Source organism: Mastomys coucha, unplaced genomic scaffold (assembly GCF_008632895.1).
Source record: "Mastomys coucha isolate ucsf_1 unplaced genomic scaffold, UCSF_Mcou_1 pScaffold1, whole genome shotgun sequence".
Taxonomy (NCBI): domain Eukaryota; kingdom Metazoa; phylum Chordata; class Mammalia; order Rodentia; family Muridae; genus Mastomys; species Mastomys coucha.
The window spans coordinates 29,836,653-29,851,892 of record NW_022196891.1 but is presented as its reverse complement, the minus strand read 5'-3'; the positions used below and the strand labels follow the sequence as shown (position 1 = coordinate 29,851,892).

General features: G+C 51.1%; 1 protein-coding gene and 1 long non-coding RNA gene across 23 annotated transcripts in view; one reads left to right on the top strand and one right to left on the bottom strand.

Moving 5' to 3' along the window:
• Plekha6 (pleckstrin homology domain containing A6) overlaps nucleotides 1–15,240 on the bottom strand; it is a 143,422-nt gene that overhangs the window by 43,510 nt on the left and 84,672 nt on the right. For 17 of the 22 annotated variants that reach the window (XR_004122189.1, XM_031382534.1, XM_031382585.1 and 14 more), the window contains 2 exons: nucleotides 1,686–1,766; nucleotides 649–763 (listed from right to left, as the gene is read on the bottom strand). Coding sequence is in view for 21 of the 22 variants with exons in the window: in XM_031382534.1 (XP_031238394.1) it covers nucleotides 649–763; nucleotides 1,686–1,766 (196 nt within the window). In the remaining variant the exon portion in view is untranslated. Of the gene's footprint in view, nucleotides 1–648; nucleotides 764–1,685; nucleotides 1,767–3,672; nucleotides 4,626–9,131; nucleotides 9,153–13,332; nucleotides 13,571–15,240 lie in introns of those variants that run through there. The other 5 variants (XM_031382669.1, XM_031382682.1, XM_031382707.1 and 2 more) reach the window with 5 other exon arrangements.
• Nucleotides 5,323–7,181, top strand: LOC116099322. Its single transcript, XR_004122209.1, has 2 exons — nucleotides 5,323–5,464; nucleotides 6,150–7,181. It is a non-coding gene; the product is annotated as an uncharacterized LOC116099322 (long non-coding RNA).

Sequence of the window (15,240 nt, the reverse complement as noted above, 5' to 3'; positions counted from 1 at the left end):
GTGCTCATCGATCGGCTCTCAAACTACTTCTCAAAGTTTCTAAGTTCCACATTGTCACTTAGCCCAAAGGACATATTCCACTCCTTTCTCTTGGATGATTTCATCTTCCCAATCCCCTCTTTCCTCCTCTTCCTCCCATGTTGGACACCCCCCCCCCCCGCGCGCCTTTGCCTCCATCAACTCATCCTTCATGGGAGTTTCTTTTGCTGTGCCCTTAGGTCAATGGTCCTTAGGAGAATGGGAGATTTCGTCAACAGAGGCCATTAACACCATCCACAGACATTTTTAGTCCTGACAACAGGAGAGGACCATTGATATCTCTGGGGCAGAAGTCAGGATGCCACTTGGCACCCTACACTCCTGGAAAACCCCACCCACAAAGTGTTATTCCGCTTCAAAGACTAGTAGGGCAAGATAGGGAAACGCCATGTGTGGAGCCCCCTCTTCTGTTAGGTAAGTACTTGTCTGAGCTTTCTTCTCTTCCACTCTGCCCTGGGTTCCTGTACCACCTTGCCTGCCCACTGGAGTCTATGGATATGCTGGGCAAGCAAGGGTTTTCCCAAAGATCCTGACATCCTCTGAACTGAAAGCATCTCTCCTGCCCTGCTTGACACTTTGCAGAGGCAGGTGGGGCGCTGCTGGGCTTACCCGGATGTTGGGCCGCTCGGGAGGCACCTCAGACACCATGTTGTGATTGGATATGTCACTGTTGGTGGTAGCAGAACGTTTCCCACCTGTTTTGTTGGACATGTCCAAGGTCGATCTGAATTCAGGTCAACGAAAGAAGGGAACTAGTCAGAGACAGCAACCAAAGCCCCACCTCTGTCCCAGCCCTGTCCCCACTGCCCCAGCAGCAGCACAAAATCCCTGCCTGAGGTGCAGTGCGGAAGTCATCGCAGGGGCTCCTCTTCTCTGTGCATTTATGGCCTTGGCTTATTTGGCTTTTCTTGTTTGTTTAAAGAGAGGGAGTCTCACACAGCCCAAACTGGCCTCACACTCACTCTGTAGCTGAGGGCAATCTTGAACTCTTGATTCTCCTGCCTCTGCTTACCAGATTCTGAGATCACAGGCATGTGCCAACCCGTGTAGCTTTTTCCTGTTCCTGTATGTTTAAAAATCTAGACTCTGAGATAACAGACTGCCCGCTACTCTATACCTTATTTTGAGACAGGCTGGCCTAGAAATCAAGACCTTCTAGCCTCAGGCTCCCCAAAACTGGGATTACAGGCATGTACCACCATCATATAGGCCTTCAGTCTTCTATTTTAAAGGTTCAATAGCATACTTAAAGCTATGTATTTGATCCCAGAGGGTGGAAAAATCATTGATCAAAGGCACAATAGATCAGCGGTCTATGAACTAACCCTCCCCCACCAGTGAGGCAGGATTCACAGGGTAGTATGCACATTTAGATCTCTGGATTACATCATATTCCCCTACCTTCAGGGGCTCCCAGGAGCTATCCCAACCTGAGAGCAGGCTTTTTTATTCCTTCAGCTCAACCTATGGGACACATCAACCTACTCTCTGCCAGAACTTGGGAACCGTGGGTGAGAGGTCAAGAGATGTGGCCAGAGGTGGTGAGGACCCGCAAATACCTCCTCCTCCCTCCCCCGCCCCACCTACACACAGTAGCAATAGTAGGGTAGTGGCAAGTGACAGAAAGCAAGCAGAGGGGGGCTTACGTTTTCAAGTCAAACTTTTTGTTCTCTTCTGGGATCTGGCCAGTCACTGGGTGTCGGAATGTGTTGCGTCTTCCATTGTGGCTGTGGAGGAAAAAAGAAGGGAGAGTGCTGCCATCAGTTGTGGAGGGCAGAGTCACAAGCCAAAGGTTGGCAGGCCATAGAGGGAGCTGTGGCTCAGTTTCCCCAGCAGGTTCATTAGGAAGAGGGGGAAATGCCTGGGCTAGAGTACCGGAGGATGCAGGTGGGCGGGGTCGGAGAGAGAGAATGAAACCTAGCCACCTCTTGCTGGCTCAGTTTTAACCACCTGCTAGAGGTCCCAGGTTGTCCAAAAGCATTTCCTTGACGCATTCAGTGGCCGCCTCGGGTATGGGAGGGAGGGTTACAGGGGCTTTCCAGCCCGGAGTGTGACACAGTCGAGATTTCATGCAGCAGCACCCCTCCCAGGGACAGCGTCTGCCACACAGAAAATGCTTGCTCATAATTTGCTGAAAAAACCTCTCTTGTGACCTTGGACTCCTCTCCTGCTCTATGCTTCATCAAGAAACTCTAAGACTGAGCTGGGGCTGGGACTCATCCACACTCTGGGACCACGGTCTCCCGTTAAGAGGCTACCGGACACTGTAGAGCCCTCAGGGTCTGCCAAGCATCAGAGGTCAGTGCTGGCCTGACAGTTGGATCTAATTAAGGATTACTGTGGCTAGGAGTGGGGCTGAGAGTTATGCAGAGAGCCTGCCAGGAAGCTAGGGGGAGAACAAGTCGCAGGGGCTGGGAATGAGGCAGATAGGAGCAACAGGAGAAAGTATTTCTGGCCGACAGGATGCCAAGCCAGCTCCTGGGTGGGCTCTCAGGGGACATGCAGAACGAAAAGCAGCATCTTCCAGGGAGCAATGGCTTTGGTAAGTGGGGACCACTTGGTGAGAATGTCGTAGTGCCCAGCCCATGGGGGCTAGATGAATTTAAAAGGCTCTCCTCCCAGACATCTCTTCAGGTAAACTCAGAGAGCCCAGCCCAGGCTCCAAATGACCCAAAGAGCAGCCCCCGGAGGCAGACACTGCTTAAACAGAGGCTTAAGAACACCAACAGCAAAGAGCTGGCCCTCCTCTCAACCATCCTCCAGCCAGCCAGAGCCGGAGCCAAGTATGCGTTGTTTGGTCCCTTCCACACTTTCCCAGTTCCCAGGACACATCCCAGGCCTCAGGATGCCAGCTGAAGCTAAAGATAATATCAAAGAGTGTTTTTCCTCTCCATGCCCAACCATTGCCGTTCAGGTCAAAACCACAGATATGCAGGAGAGAGAGGTACAGCAGGCAACAGCTTCAGTCTCTTTGGAAACCTGGAGCCTGTAGCTTGAGCTGGACCTAAAACCTGACCAGCATCCATGAGACCTGGGTTTAAACTCAGTACATTGGTAATCTACCCTCTAGTTCTGAAACTAGAGTCATTCCTCCTACCTGCCCTGTTACTCTCATCTCTCTGGCTTTGGCTCCCTACAGGGCTGAGGGTAGCAATCTGAAACAATGAACATCCTTAAAATGCCAAATTCTCTGTTTTGTCCAATGTGTACAATGTCTACCTCCTTCCTACCCACCCAATTCCTCCAGGCACCTTTTATTCTGGGAGCACCCTGCAGGCAGTTATTCAGATACACACACACACACACACACACACACACACACACACACAATCAGTCCGCTGTTGCTCAGCTCAATTTTTCAGGGCATGGCACACCTCTCCCTGGCCTAAGCTTTCTACCCAGCAACCCTAGAAACAATGCCCTCTTCCACCCACTGGTACTAATTTCAAAACAGCCTCCCCTTCACAGGCACTGCAATGCAGTAGCCACTGACCTAACTATTCCCCTTTCAGGTCATGGGCATCTCCAGCAGACCCCTTACCACCACCGAGCCCTAAATTCAAACAGGATGAGCAACCCACTCGGCTTGCTGTGATTTCCACAAGGCTCCTGGTCCACAGAGGAAATCCCTACCTGACCCGTCGATCAGCCCGAAACTTCAACATCTTTTGTGGAAGCTCAGTCCCCAGTTCGGCAGCCTCCGAGGAGCCACCAGCCACCCTGCTGCTACCATCCCTCTGAGAAGTAAGTCCTTGGATCCAGTTCTCAATGCTGTGGCAGAGATGCAGGGTGAGCTGGGGCAGACTCCATGGGTTGCCCTTTCTTCCTGGCTCTAGCACCGGAGAACAGGGACAGGGTTCTCTCTGGGCAACGGGAGGGGTAGCCCAGGTGCCCTAGGGGGCCTGTATCTTTAACTCCCTAGCATTCGCCTGTGATGATGCTACAGTGAGAGGTCTGGAGGCAGAATAAATGAAGAGAGGACCTCCTCCCAGTTCAGGTTCACAGGACAGAAACGCAGAAGTGGAGAGAGGCATGCACGGAGCAGGTGTGCCGCTTCCAGGTAGTCCGACCTCACTGAGCTAAGGACACTGAGCAGCTGGGCGAGCGGAGGAGCACGGGCTGCATTCCCATCTGCACGGAGACTCATGCCAGCCCGACCTGCAGGGAGAAAGTGCTCGGGCCTCTCCAGCTTCCAGCCCAGACACAGGCTCTGGAGCTGCAGACCTACTTGCTTCTCAGAGACCTTCCAAGCCCTTCGGAGGGTTAAAAGGAGCTTCGGGTTCATTGGCTGTTCCTGTTGCTGTGAAGCTGAAGAGAACTGAAGAAGTCTCCGTTCTCTTCCCTCAGCCTGCCCAGCTCTCAGCTATACAGACGGGAGCATAATACACGAAGCGGCTCTGCAATCGGCCTCTCTGACCCACTCGCCTCTCCAGCAGCATGGCTGGCTTGCCCTCCGAGCGAGCGTGCTGGTCCAGCTGGTAAGAAGCTGGACACAGACAGCCCAAGCTGGATGGCCAGGATGTTAGTGGAGTCAGCCTCTTTACTCAGACGAAGTGGAAGAAAACCTCCCTCCCAAGGCTGGTGAGGAAGAGGGCAGGGAACGGGGTGGGTGGGTGGGGGTCATTCATTGTGTATCTATTGCAGCAAATCTCTCCAGATGCAAGATGATAAATCCCAGCTGGTAACTGTCAGATCTGCTCTGCTGCTAGGAGATGTGCATGGACGTTAATTCCCCCGAATTTTCCATAGGTCAAGGCTAGTCAAATCTCTTTCGCACTGTCCTCTGTGCTTTAAGATTCTTGCAAGGCCTTTTGAAGGTCACCTCTTTATCCCCCTGCCTCCAGACAAGCTCTTATCAAGTGCTTTGGAGGTTTGTAAAGGATTCCAGCAAAGGACCCCCTCCCCGGGCTCAATGTCATCTTAAACAGCCAAGATGCTCTGATGTAAAGTTTCAGCTCCCCTGCTCTCTCTACACTTCTATTAACACGACAGGTTCCTTTCTAACCAAGGTGCTTCTTTTTGCAGCACCGGGCATTCTGTTGACCTCATAGTCTGTTGTTATGGCAACTCTGTGATATCACAGTAGGCATTCGGAAGGGCAGGACTGATCTAATTGTTTGGACTGAGGTCAGAAGAACAAGGAGAACAGTAAACAGATAAACAAATGGATAACATTATTATTTAACCCCTGAAGAGACAAGTTGGCCAGGTGTAACTGGGGGGGGGGGTGTCACAGCTGTTGATATTTAAACAGCTAATCCGAAATCCAAAAGGTCAATATATTCAGCCATTCAGGGGGACTTTGGTAAATGATTTATCTTGGTGGCAGGAGGCCTTAGATGTGGGGTTAAATCTGTCTCCAGTTCTTCTGGAAAGCCAGAGCCTTTCCAGAAGCCTTCTTGAGTTCCCTGACTGCCTGTCACAGGTACTCAATAAAGTTTTGTTGAATGTACAAATGAACAGATTAAAAAAAAAAAAACACCTCCCCAAGTTCTGGTGTCATTTTTAGCCGCCTGCGTTTGGAGGCTGACATTCCATTATCAAGGGCTTCCCTACCTTAGCTCTCGCTTACAATTAATTACTTCCTCTCCAGGAGGGAAGCTCTGTTTCTGTCCCTTCGCCCCCTCACTCGGCTTCCCTGACTGGCTCCCCCCTGAATATATAGCTTGGCTTTCATCCATCTTCATTAAGAGGAGAAGAAAATTAAGCTCATATGAACTGGAGGGGGAGGTGGTGGGGTGCATTGGAAAAGTGCGTTTGCTTCCTCTGGGAGGCAAAAATATCCCCCTTCTCTTCAGGTTGAGCTCGGGGGGCCTCCCACAGCCTTTGCTCAAGTTAAATTACTTCTCTGGTGCTATTCGAAGACAGCACAAGGGAGTGGGAATGGAGAGCAGACTCCTGGGCAAAGAGACGTCCCCAAGTCCTCAGGGTTGAGTCAGAGCACAGAAGGCCTGCCTGGTGTTCCTCACCTCTACCCTACACAGAATGGCGGGGGAGGGGGGTGGTGGTGGTGGTGGTTATCTTAAGTTAGACAGCAGGAAAGAAAGATTTACCAGGTCTAGAATATTTTAAAAGGAAACCATTTTCCTCCTCCTCTTTACTACCCCTAGGGATGTCAGAAAAGCTCCCTCTTCTCAAGATCGATGGCTAAGGACAGACCCAAGTGGACCTTTCCAATCCACTCCCTCAAAATGCGGACATCACAAAGTGAAGACTTTGGCAGCAGAAGAAAGAACAGCCTTGATTTCCAGAGTTGCCCGGGAGGTGGTCATCGACGGACGAGGTAGCTCCCTGGGAGTGCCAGCAGAAAGGGAACAGGGCAGCTTGGTTTTCGTGGTGGCACCCAGAGTCTGCAGTGTGGCCTCACCTGTTTGGCCCTTAGTTTGCTCATGTGTAAACGAGGCAATCTCTCGTCTAATCCGATGAATGAATCCCTGCAAACCTTCGGTGTGAAATATTTCATGCACAACACAGGGTGGCTGGCCATCTTTGAACATGATCAAGAAACATGCTGGATGCAGGAGCAAGGAAGCCAAAGACAGACTGAGAGCACAGTCATGGAGATGAGGCAGGAGAAGGGAGGGGCTGAGGCCGGAGCACCAAGTGCCGAGACCCAACCCTTCCCGCCACCTCATCCGGGCGTTTCTGTGGTTCAGTGTCCACAGTTCCTGTGTGCCGTGCACCTGGGACCACACAGTTAAAACCTGAGTCCTTCATCGCCCTGAGCAAGCACGCATGGACGCAAGCATGCTCACAAGCATACCCGCACACCCCACCCCAGGGTAGATGTCCAAAGATCCACTCCTTGGAACCCACTGGATCAAGAAGCTTCCTTTCCACAGACCCTGAGAATCTGCTGATGGAGCCATGCTTCCCCAAGCTCAGAATGCCCGTCACCAGCTCTGCGGGATGTAGGGGGCCCGTCGAGAGGAGCTGAGACGGGGCAGGAGGCTAGCCCTCCCAACTCCTTCTTTTTCCAAGCCTGCAAATTCCAGCAAGGCCTGATAGCAGGGAGGACTCTGCAGCTAATGAGGGAAGCTTGGCTCTTGCCCTGTTTCCCTGTCTGGGTCTCATCATCATTGTCAAAGAGCCTTATCTGCCCCAGCATTCTATCCCAATTAAAAAAACCAGCTCAGTTTACATTTCTAGCTCCCTCGTTGTTCTGGGAGAAAACACTTGGCTAGCCAACCACTCCACACAGCAGCCCCCAGCTCTACCTACAGCTGCTGCGTCAAGAAGAAATCAAAGGGAGAGGTGAGGGCCCAGGCAGCACCTCTGGGGGTTTTCAGGTGGAAAGATCCTCTCTTTCTACAACACTGTCTCTCCCCTCTCCACCTGCAGAGCCTGCACACTGGCTCTCCCCTCTCCACCTGCAGAGCCTGCACACTGGCTCTCTCCTCTCCACCTGCCTACTGGCTCCAACTGCTTAGGAACCACTCCCATCAGTCTCCTCACACCTAGAACCCTGAGTTGAGAGTCCAGGAGACAGGATCCAGATATCTCTTCCTGTCCATGTCTGCCTAGTCTTAGAGCTCCACTCCCACCTGAGTGATCGGTGACACCTCCCCCAGCTGTGGTGGCCAGAGTAGGGAGGAGATGCCAGAGAAATTCACCCGGCTCAGCCCCTACCTTAGGAAGGGGAGTTGGCGCAGTTACAAGGGAGGTACACATGGGGTAAGCCCAAGTCAGGGCCCTAGGTGTGTTCCCTCTCAGCCCAATGCAGCTGCTCTCCTGCTGTACGGCATAGATTCCCACCATAGGAGAGGGCACAGACCAGGGCATAAAACAGAACACGGTCTTCAGTTAGGGCAGAAGGAAATTCTACAGGCAAACACATGCCACTCTCCTGCCATATACACTTTGAATTGTCTTGTCTCTAAATTATTTGTTTTGCTCTATGGGATTCTAGCTGTCTGCTGAAAGATGGCAGTAGCCTGGGCGGATGATCAGTGTGACTCCTCCCTGTTAGCAGGTAAAGAGCTATTTGCTATGCTTCTCTGGGGTTAAGCTAGCCTCTCCAGCCAGTGCCTGGGCCCTGCCTACCTCTCCATAACACAGAGCCCAGGAGGTTAAACCCAGCCACAGGCTCTGCCAGAGCCCCAGGCCAGCCTCCTCTCTATCCAGTAAATGACTATATACTATATCCCAGGGGTGGAGGCACTGTCTGTCTGTCTGTCTTGATATCAATAATCTGTCAAGTTGGTGAGAACTGCAGCCGGTCCTAAGACTCGGGAGTCACTGGGCACAGAATAGGGTGTGTCCTCTTAACCCAGTCCAGGCTAGAGAAGTGGGATGACCCCACTCCCAGTCCCCACACTGTACTGTGGTTCTTGTTGAGTCAAAGAGGAAAAGTGAACAGGAAAAAGAGCCACCTGTAACCACAAGATGCCTACCTGTAACCCTAAGATCCCAGAGAGCCACCTGCAACCCCAAGACACCACTCTGCCTCCCCTGGCCTTCCTAAGGAGCCAAGCCAGATAAGAGAGGGGCAGGTTCAGTCCCCCATCTACCCGCACCCCAGCTTCCTCCCAACCCTTCCCTCTCCTCCTGTCTCCCCGTTCTTTCCCTTGGCTTCCAGGGTGCCTCCTCCCAGCAGTCAGCAGGATCCACGGGGGGAGGGGGGGGCAGGGCAGAGCAATAATTAATCAGGCTTCTTCCCTCAGCTCTGGGTTGAATCCCAAACTCCTGACCTTCAGCGTGCTTCTGCTTCCGGCTCTCCGGAAGGTCGGCCAAACCATCCCTTCATTCCTAACTCAGCAGATCTGGTCCTGGCGTCCCACGGGGGGATCAGCAGCCCCACCCTCTTTGCCCCTTGGGACGGACTTTTATAGTGAGTGTTTGGACAGTAACCAGCCAGCCTGACGGCCCTGCTTCCACATCCTCAGAAGCATCCCAGGCCTTCTTGTTCCCCATCCAGCAATTTGAGGCTGTCAAGCTGTTCAACGCCTGTTTCCTCGTGATTTTTTTTAAAAGAAAACAACAGTAGTAAGCCATGCCTTCCTTCCTACCAGACCAGACAGCAGAGGAAAAGCAGGCCCTATGAATGGAGTGCAGAGTGAAGAAAATAAGGCTCCCCACTGTCTTGTCCTTACCCTGGACGGAGGCAGTAAGGCCTAGGGAGGGGTCAAGAGGACAAGGTTTATCCTGGCCACAGTGACAGGCAAAGCAGCAGCCTCCCAGAGCTTCCCTGGGCCCTCCTGTCAATTTCTCTGCATTCCCCATTCTCCAGGATTCCCCATTCTCCAGCCTCATAGTTCAGTGGAAGACTCTGGTTTCACAAGGCTCCAAGAACACAGCAACAACAAACACTTTCATTGTTAACATCCGCCAGCTGCAGGTCTGGAGACGATGCAGGATGTGGGGTGGGGTTCCTAGTGGGGGTGATGAGTGCCTGGGTGTGGGATAAGTGAGGGCAGTCACCCCCTAACTGCTCACGGCCTAAGTCTTTAGGGCTGGGCACCCCCTACATAGAACTGAACGCGTGTTTAGTGGAGTAGCGGGATAGGAACCTGCTTCAACTGGCAGCTCTGACTGGTCACAAAGCCTAGACTTGGCCTAGGGAAAGATTACACAGCAGTAAATCTCCTGGAGCCGGCAGGCGGGAGCTGCTCCTGGAGGGATTGGGGGTTGGTGCGCCTACCTGATGGTGCGTGAGGATCGGATGCCAAGGCAGAAATGAAGGTGAAGCTGGCACTGTCCCTCACCTGCTATGAAGCCCAGTCTGTGAGACTCCCCCGAGGGGCTTCATTCTGAGACTGAGAGAGACAGAGCAAGGGGGCACATAGACGGGTAGTGGGAAGTTCTGACTGCCTCTCTCTGCAAAGAGAGGGGTTTGGAACTTCTGCCTCCTGGGAGCTCGCCAGGGGCTGAGCTGTCTCTCTGTCTTCCTGATGTGAGGAGGCTCCAGTACGAGCTGAAACAAGGGTCAAGCCTGGAACCTGCCAGAATGCCTGTGTCCAGGAAGGCCTCTGTGTGCTGCACACGCCTCAGGAGCACCCTCGTGGTCGGTGAGATCTGGAAAGGACTGGGAGAGTGTGCTAGGAAGCTATCTCACTGCCCTGTAACTAACTCACGTTGTGTCTCTGGGTTTCAGTTTTTCATTCTGTAACACGGAGCAAGACTAGGGCTGCTGGGGGTGGGGTGGGGCATTAAATAAAATCATACAGAGCCAGGAAGTGGTGGTGCACACCTTTAATTCCAGCACTGGGAGGCAGAGGCAGAGGCAGGGGGATCTCTGTGAGTTCGAGGCTAGCCTGGTCTAAAGGAGTTCCAGAACAGCCAGGGCTACATACAGAGAAACCCTGTCTTGAAAAATAATAAATTAAAATCATAAGGCACTTTAGAGAGAGCTAGCACGTAACAGCTGCTCAGCTCGTGGCTGGTGTGACAATTATTAATAAAGAAAGCAGCACTCCACATCTGTACCATCCAGTCTGATGGTCTCTACAGCACCCCACATCTGTACCATCCAGTCTGATGGTCACTGTATCACTCCACATCTGTACCACCCAATCTGATGGTCTCTACAGCACACCACATCTATACCATTCAGTCTAATGATCACTACAGCATCCCACATCTGTATGCTATCTAGTCTGGTGGTCACTAGTCATACTCAGATTTTTATTAAGTATTAAAAGCATTAAAATATCAGTGCCTCAGACTAACCACACTGCATTGAGGATTAGTAGCCATGGAGGCTGCCATACTAGACCATCACGGACCATCTCATCATCATAGAATACTTTCCTAGACTGCACTGATCTCCCAGCCACTAACAATTTTAGATTACATGGGACAACTCCAAACCACTTTACCCTTCTAGCAATGGCTATGTGCTCAGTATCCTTGGAAATACAGACCTGTTTCAGTCCTAAACTATACCAACAAGAGTGGAAAGTTTGCCCCCATCTACATTAGAGAAGTAAAAACTAAAAGTCAAGGCTGGACATAGTGGTCCATACATGCCTATAATCCCAGCACTTGAGAGATGAAGGCATAATGACCGAGAGCTTGGGGCTAACCTGGAACAGAAGTCTTATCTTTAAAAAAAAAAAAAAAAAAGACACATTCCAAAATCTAATCAAAGGTGGCAGAGATTTAATCTGGGCAGAGGAGGGGCAGGAGGTTCTCAGTGAGTTCAAGGCCAGACTGGTCTACATAGTGAGTTCCAGGACAGCCAGGGCCACATAGTGAGACCCTGTTTTGAAAAAAAGAAAATCCACTTACAGTAAGTTTTAATGATCCATTGGCTTTTAAATCAATGCATTAAGACTCCATAGTCTGGAATTATGGCTACCAAGAGCCTTTTTTTGGCATAGGGCCAGAGGGACATACTTAGAAAAGATCCTAGTAATTGAAGGAGATGGGAGATGCCAGATGGAGCAAGAAAGGGTGGTGTCACCTAGAGACAGAGACTGACCGGTCATCTTCCCTGCTGGGATCAGCCAGCCTCCAGCTAATGCTGATGGGGAAAGAGAATGGAGGGAGCCTCCTGTAGGCCTTGGGTCCAAAGGGAAAGGAGGACCTGGAGGGAGAAAGAGAGAGGAGCTGCCGCCAGATAGGCAGTCTTAGGATTCTTCCTTCCTTCTGTCCTTCCTTGAGCTTCCCCACCGCTGCCCCTCCCCCATGCAGACCTGGAGCCCTGGGGAGAGAGTCACCAGTGGTGCAACCTCAAACTATGAGAAAACCTGAACAGTCAAGGGGCAGGTGCCAGGGAGAAACACTAGATGGGAGGAAAATGGTCTCAGAGAAAGGAAAGGGCTCGTGCCTAGTGCCCAAGCCACTTCCCAGTGCTTCCCAAGCAAGACAATGTCAGCTTTGGTCAGTGACACCATCTAGTGAGTTAGAGATGAGTCTGCCTACACCTACCTGTTGGGGCAATTCTGCTCTGCTGAGAGGCTCGGTGTAAGACAAAAACACAGGGCTCTAGTTCACAGCTCAAGTAAGGAAACCGAGCGAGAGGTCCTTCTGAGCTTGTGTGGCAAGCCCACAGGTGACAGCCACCCCACCTGGTATAGCAGTCCCTCTGTAATTCCCAGGAGAGGGTTAGATAAAGGCTGCCTGATTGCATTAGTGGCTGGCAATCTGAATACAAGGCACACGCAGGGCCAGTCTGTCCATTCCTCTCCTAGATTCTACTTCCCCCTCCTTCTTGGCCTCAACTGCCCAGAAACTTGGCTCCTTCTGCTCTTGGCCTCCTGGGTTTAGTGGCCAGCACCTCCCTCTTATTGTCCTGGTTTCTGTTTGCCTCCTGGAAACCCCACCAGAAGGAAGCATTGGAGCAAAGCCACGAAGGGTTGAGTTTACCCTGTCTCTCAAGTCTGCCTTTAAGACCAGCATGGCAAGGGCTCTGCTCCAGAGACAGTCCCCATGCCGGTGGGGCCATCACAGGCATTATGTCATCCAATCATCTTCCTCCCAAGAGAGACAGGGGGGAACAAAAGAGCTCTTAGCAAAGGGGGGGTGTCAACATTTTTTCTTTGATGACAATTCCTTTTTAAAAAGTCATATGAGCATATAGGACACACATACTCACACATACACACTCACATGCACACACACACACACACACACACACACACACATCTCTGCAGGTACTGCACCCATTGCCTCTCACAAAGCCAAGAACTTTTGTCTATACTCCTGGTCACATTACCAGAAGGCGTCAAAGACCACAGGCACTGTGGAGGGTGACGGAGGAAGTTGAGGGGTAGAGACAACAAACCTAAAAGCTAAAGATTTTGTTCTTTTTTTTTTCTCTCCAGATTTCATTTTTACTCCCAAATGACAATGACAACGTAGCCTTTTCATGAATGACCAGTTCATCCCCAGTTCTGCCTGCAGTCTGTCCTGCCTGCTCCCCTCCACAGCCTATTCTCTGTAGCCTTTACAAGCATCCTGCCCCCATCTCCTTCCATTGTGTCCCTGGGAGCCTGCTTTGCTCAGAGATCCTAGCCCCTCTCTGGAGACAATGGCTCAGAGAGGGAAGAGCCTCTTGGCTTTGTACCCAGGGTGGTTCTCAAGAACCCATTGTCTCCTCCATAGGACAGGCCATACAAGCTGCATCTCCTGACAGTGAGGGTCGCCCCCTTAGTTGAAAACCCATTCTGAAGAGTTCCTTCTCACAAAAAGAGGGTGAGCCTAGAGTCTGGCCCAGCTGAAAATTTGTTTGTGGTGTGACAAAAGCCCCCTCTGACTGATGAATGCACACAGCTAGCGCTTCTTCGCTTCCTCGCCGGCTCCAGAACCACAGAAGCAAACATATACCAAACCAACAGCCGCTTTACTCACCAGCTCAGTGCGATCCCTAGTCTCTGCTGCCTCTAACTTCTTTCACACTCGGGAATAAGGAAAGGTTTCCCTTTAATACCCAGCAGGTCCCCCGTGGAAAGCAATCATTAACAGCCACACATGCTGACCGGCCTTAACCCCTTCAGTGCTGGGCTGCCACCATCCAGCTGCCGGACTGCCCTGTCTGTCCCCTTTTGCCTTACCCTGAACAAGTGGCCACTCTTAGCTGACTGCCATCTACCTTCATAATGCTGCTGCCTCTCTTGAGGAGAGCGAGGGCAGGGAGTCCCACCCAGGCCTCCTCACCTAATTGGAGCACGCCTACAACCTGAGGCGCTTAACTCTGGCATGGTGCCCAATTGGATGAGCCCACATTATGAAATATTTGCCAGGCAGGCCAATAGAGAAGCCAGGATCCGGGGGAGGGATGATATTTTTATTTATTCCTGGAGGAGGGTGTGCAGACAAAAGTAGTCATAGCATCCATAGCCCTGGGACAGAAGCAGAAAGAAGGCTATCTCAGACCCAGGGACGCCTCTAGCTGCTCTAAGGACAGAATCCCAGAGGCCTCCTAAGCAACTGGACACTTGCTGCTGAGCTAAAGAGTTCTTCTTCCCCTTCTTCTCTTCTTCCTCCTCCTCCTCCTCTTCCTCCCATCCCTCTGCCCTACTCAGGAGTTTAGAGAGGGAGACATGGAAACACTAAGAAGGTGAAACACCAACAGGCACAGAACCGTGTGAGCATGAATATTCTTTATATTCTAAAGTTCTAGAAATCATTTGCGCATCTTTGGAACAACACACAGTTGACAGGTAGGCAGGCTTGGGGAGAAATGAAAATCCTGCCTCTCCTCTTTAAAAATAGGTAACTGGCTTAAGAAAATCTAAATCCAGCAGAAAAGTATCTACATGCAGGGCACATGCAAATCTATGCAGAAATGCGCAAATGAGCAGCTCCCTGCTTGTCTGCTCTTAGCTTGGCTGGTGAGTCCCTTGCCAACATTTTCCTAGTTTGAGAAAGAAATCAGGTAGTCTCTAACTCCGCCTGCCTCGAGCCCCAGGCAACGTCAGAGCACCCCACAAGAGCACAGCAAACGCTCTGGGCACGTTCTTACTGAACACTTACTGCCTCCGGAGCACGATGCCTTTAGGTGAAGCCTACCTGAGGTTTGTTGCTGTTGTGGTGAGCATAACTAAAATAGCATAGGAGAGTAGAACACAAGTTCCCTCTGCTACACACACATAGTTGGCACCGCGCTTCCTTATGGCCCCAGATGCATGGCTAGCTCTGAACCTCAGCCAGCCAGGTTTAGTAACTGGCACTTCTCCTTATCACCTTGGTTCCTGTTTGGCTATCAGTAAGCCAGCCACTGTGGCTCAGGACCCTCATTCACAACAACCAGGGGTCCTTATCTTATCTTTAGTAATGCCTTCCCAGTCGCCTGGAGCCTAGCTTGCCCTGGTTTCTTAAAGGGGCTACACTACAGTCACTTCTACTCCATTTGTCCTCAAGAACATGCCAGAGATCTGAGTATTCTATGCAGGGTTTGAATTTTCTATGACCTCCTTCCTCCTCCTCACCTTACCTTCATGGCTGTCAAAGAATAGTTTAAAAGCTTATGGTATATCAGGCTGACACCCAGCACCTTAGGTTGAGGAGGTGGGGAGGTGCTTGGAATATAATATTAGTTGTATTTCCACATACTAGCAACAAGCAATGAAAATGCCACTTATCATAGTGAAAAGACCAAACGATTAAGGCTAAGCTTGACAAGAGATGCAAAAATCTACGTGCTGAAAAGCAATAAGACACTACTCAGGGGAATTAGATAAGATCTAAAGAAGGAGAAATTGTTTTCTTGGGTCAGAGGACAATATTATTAAGACATCTATTCTCCCAATATTTTTC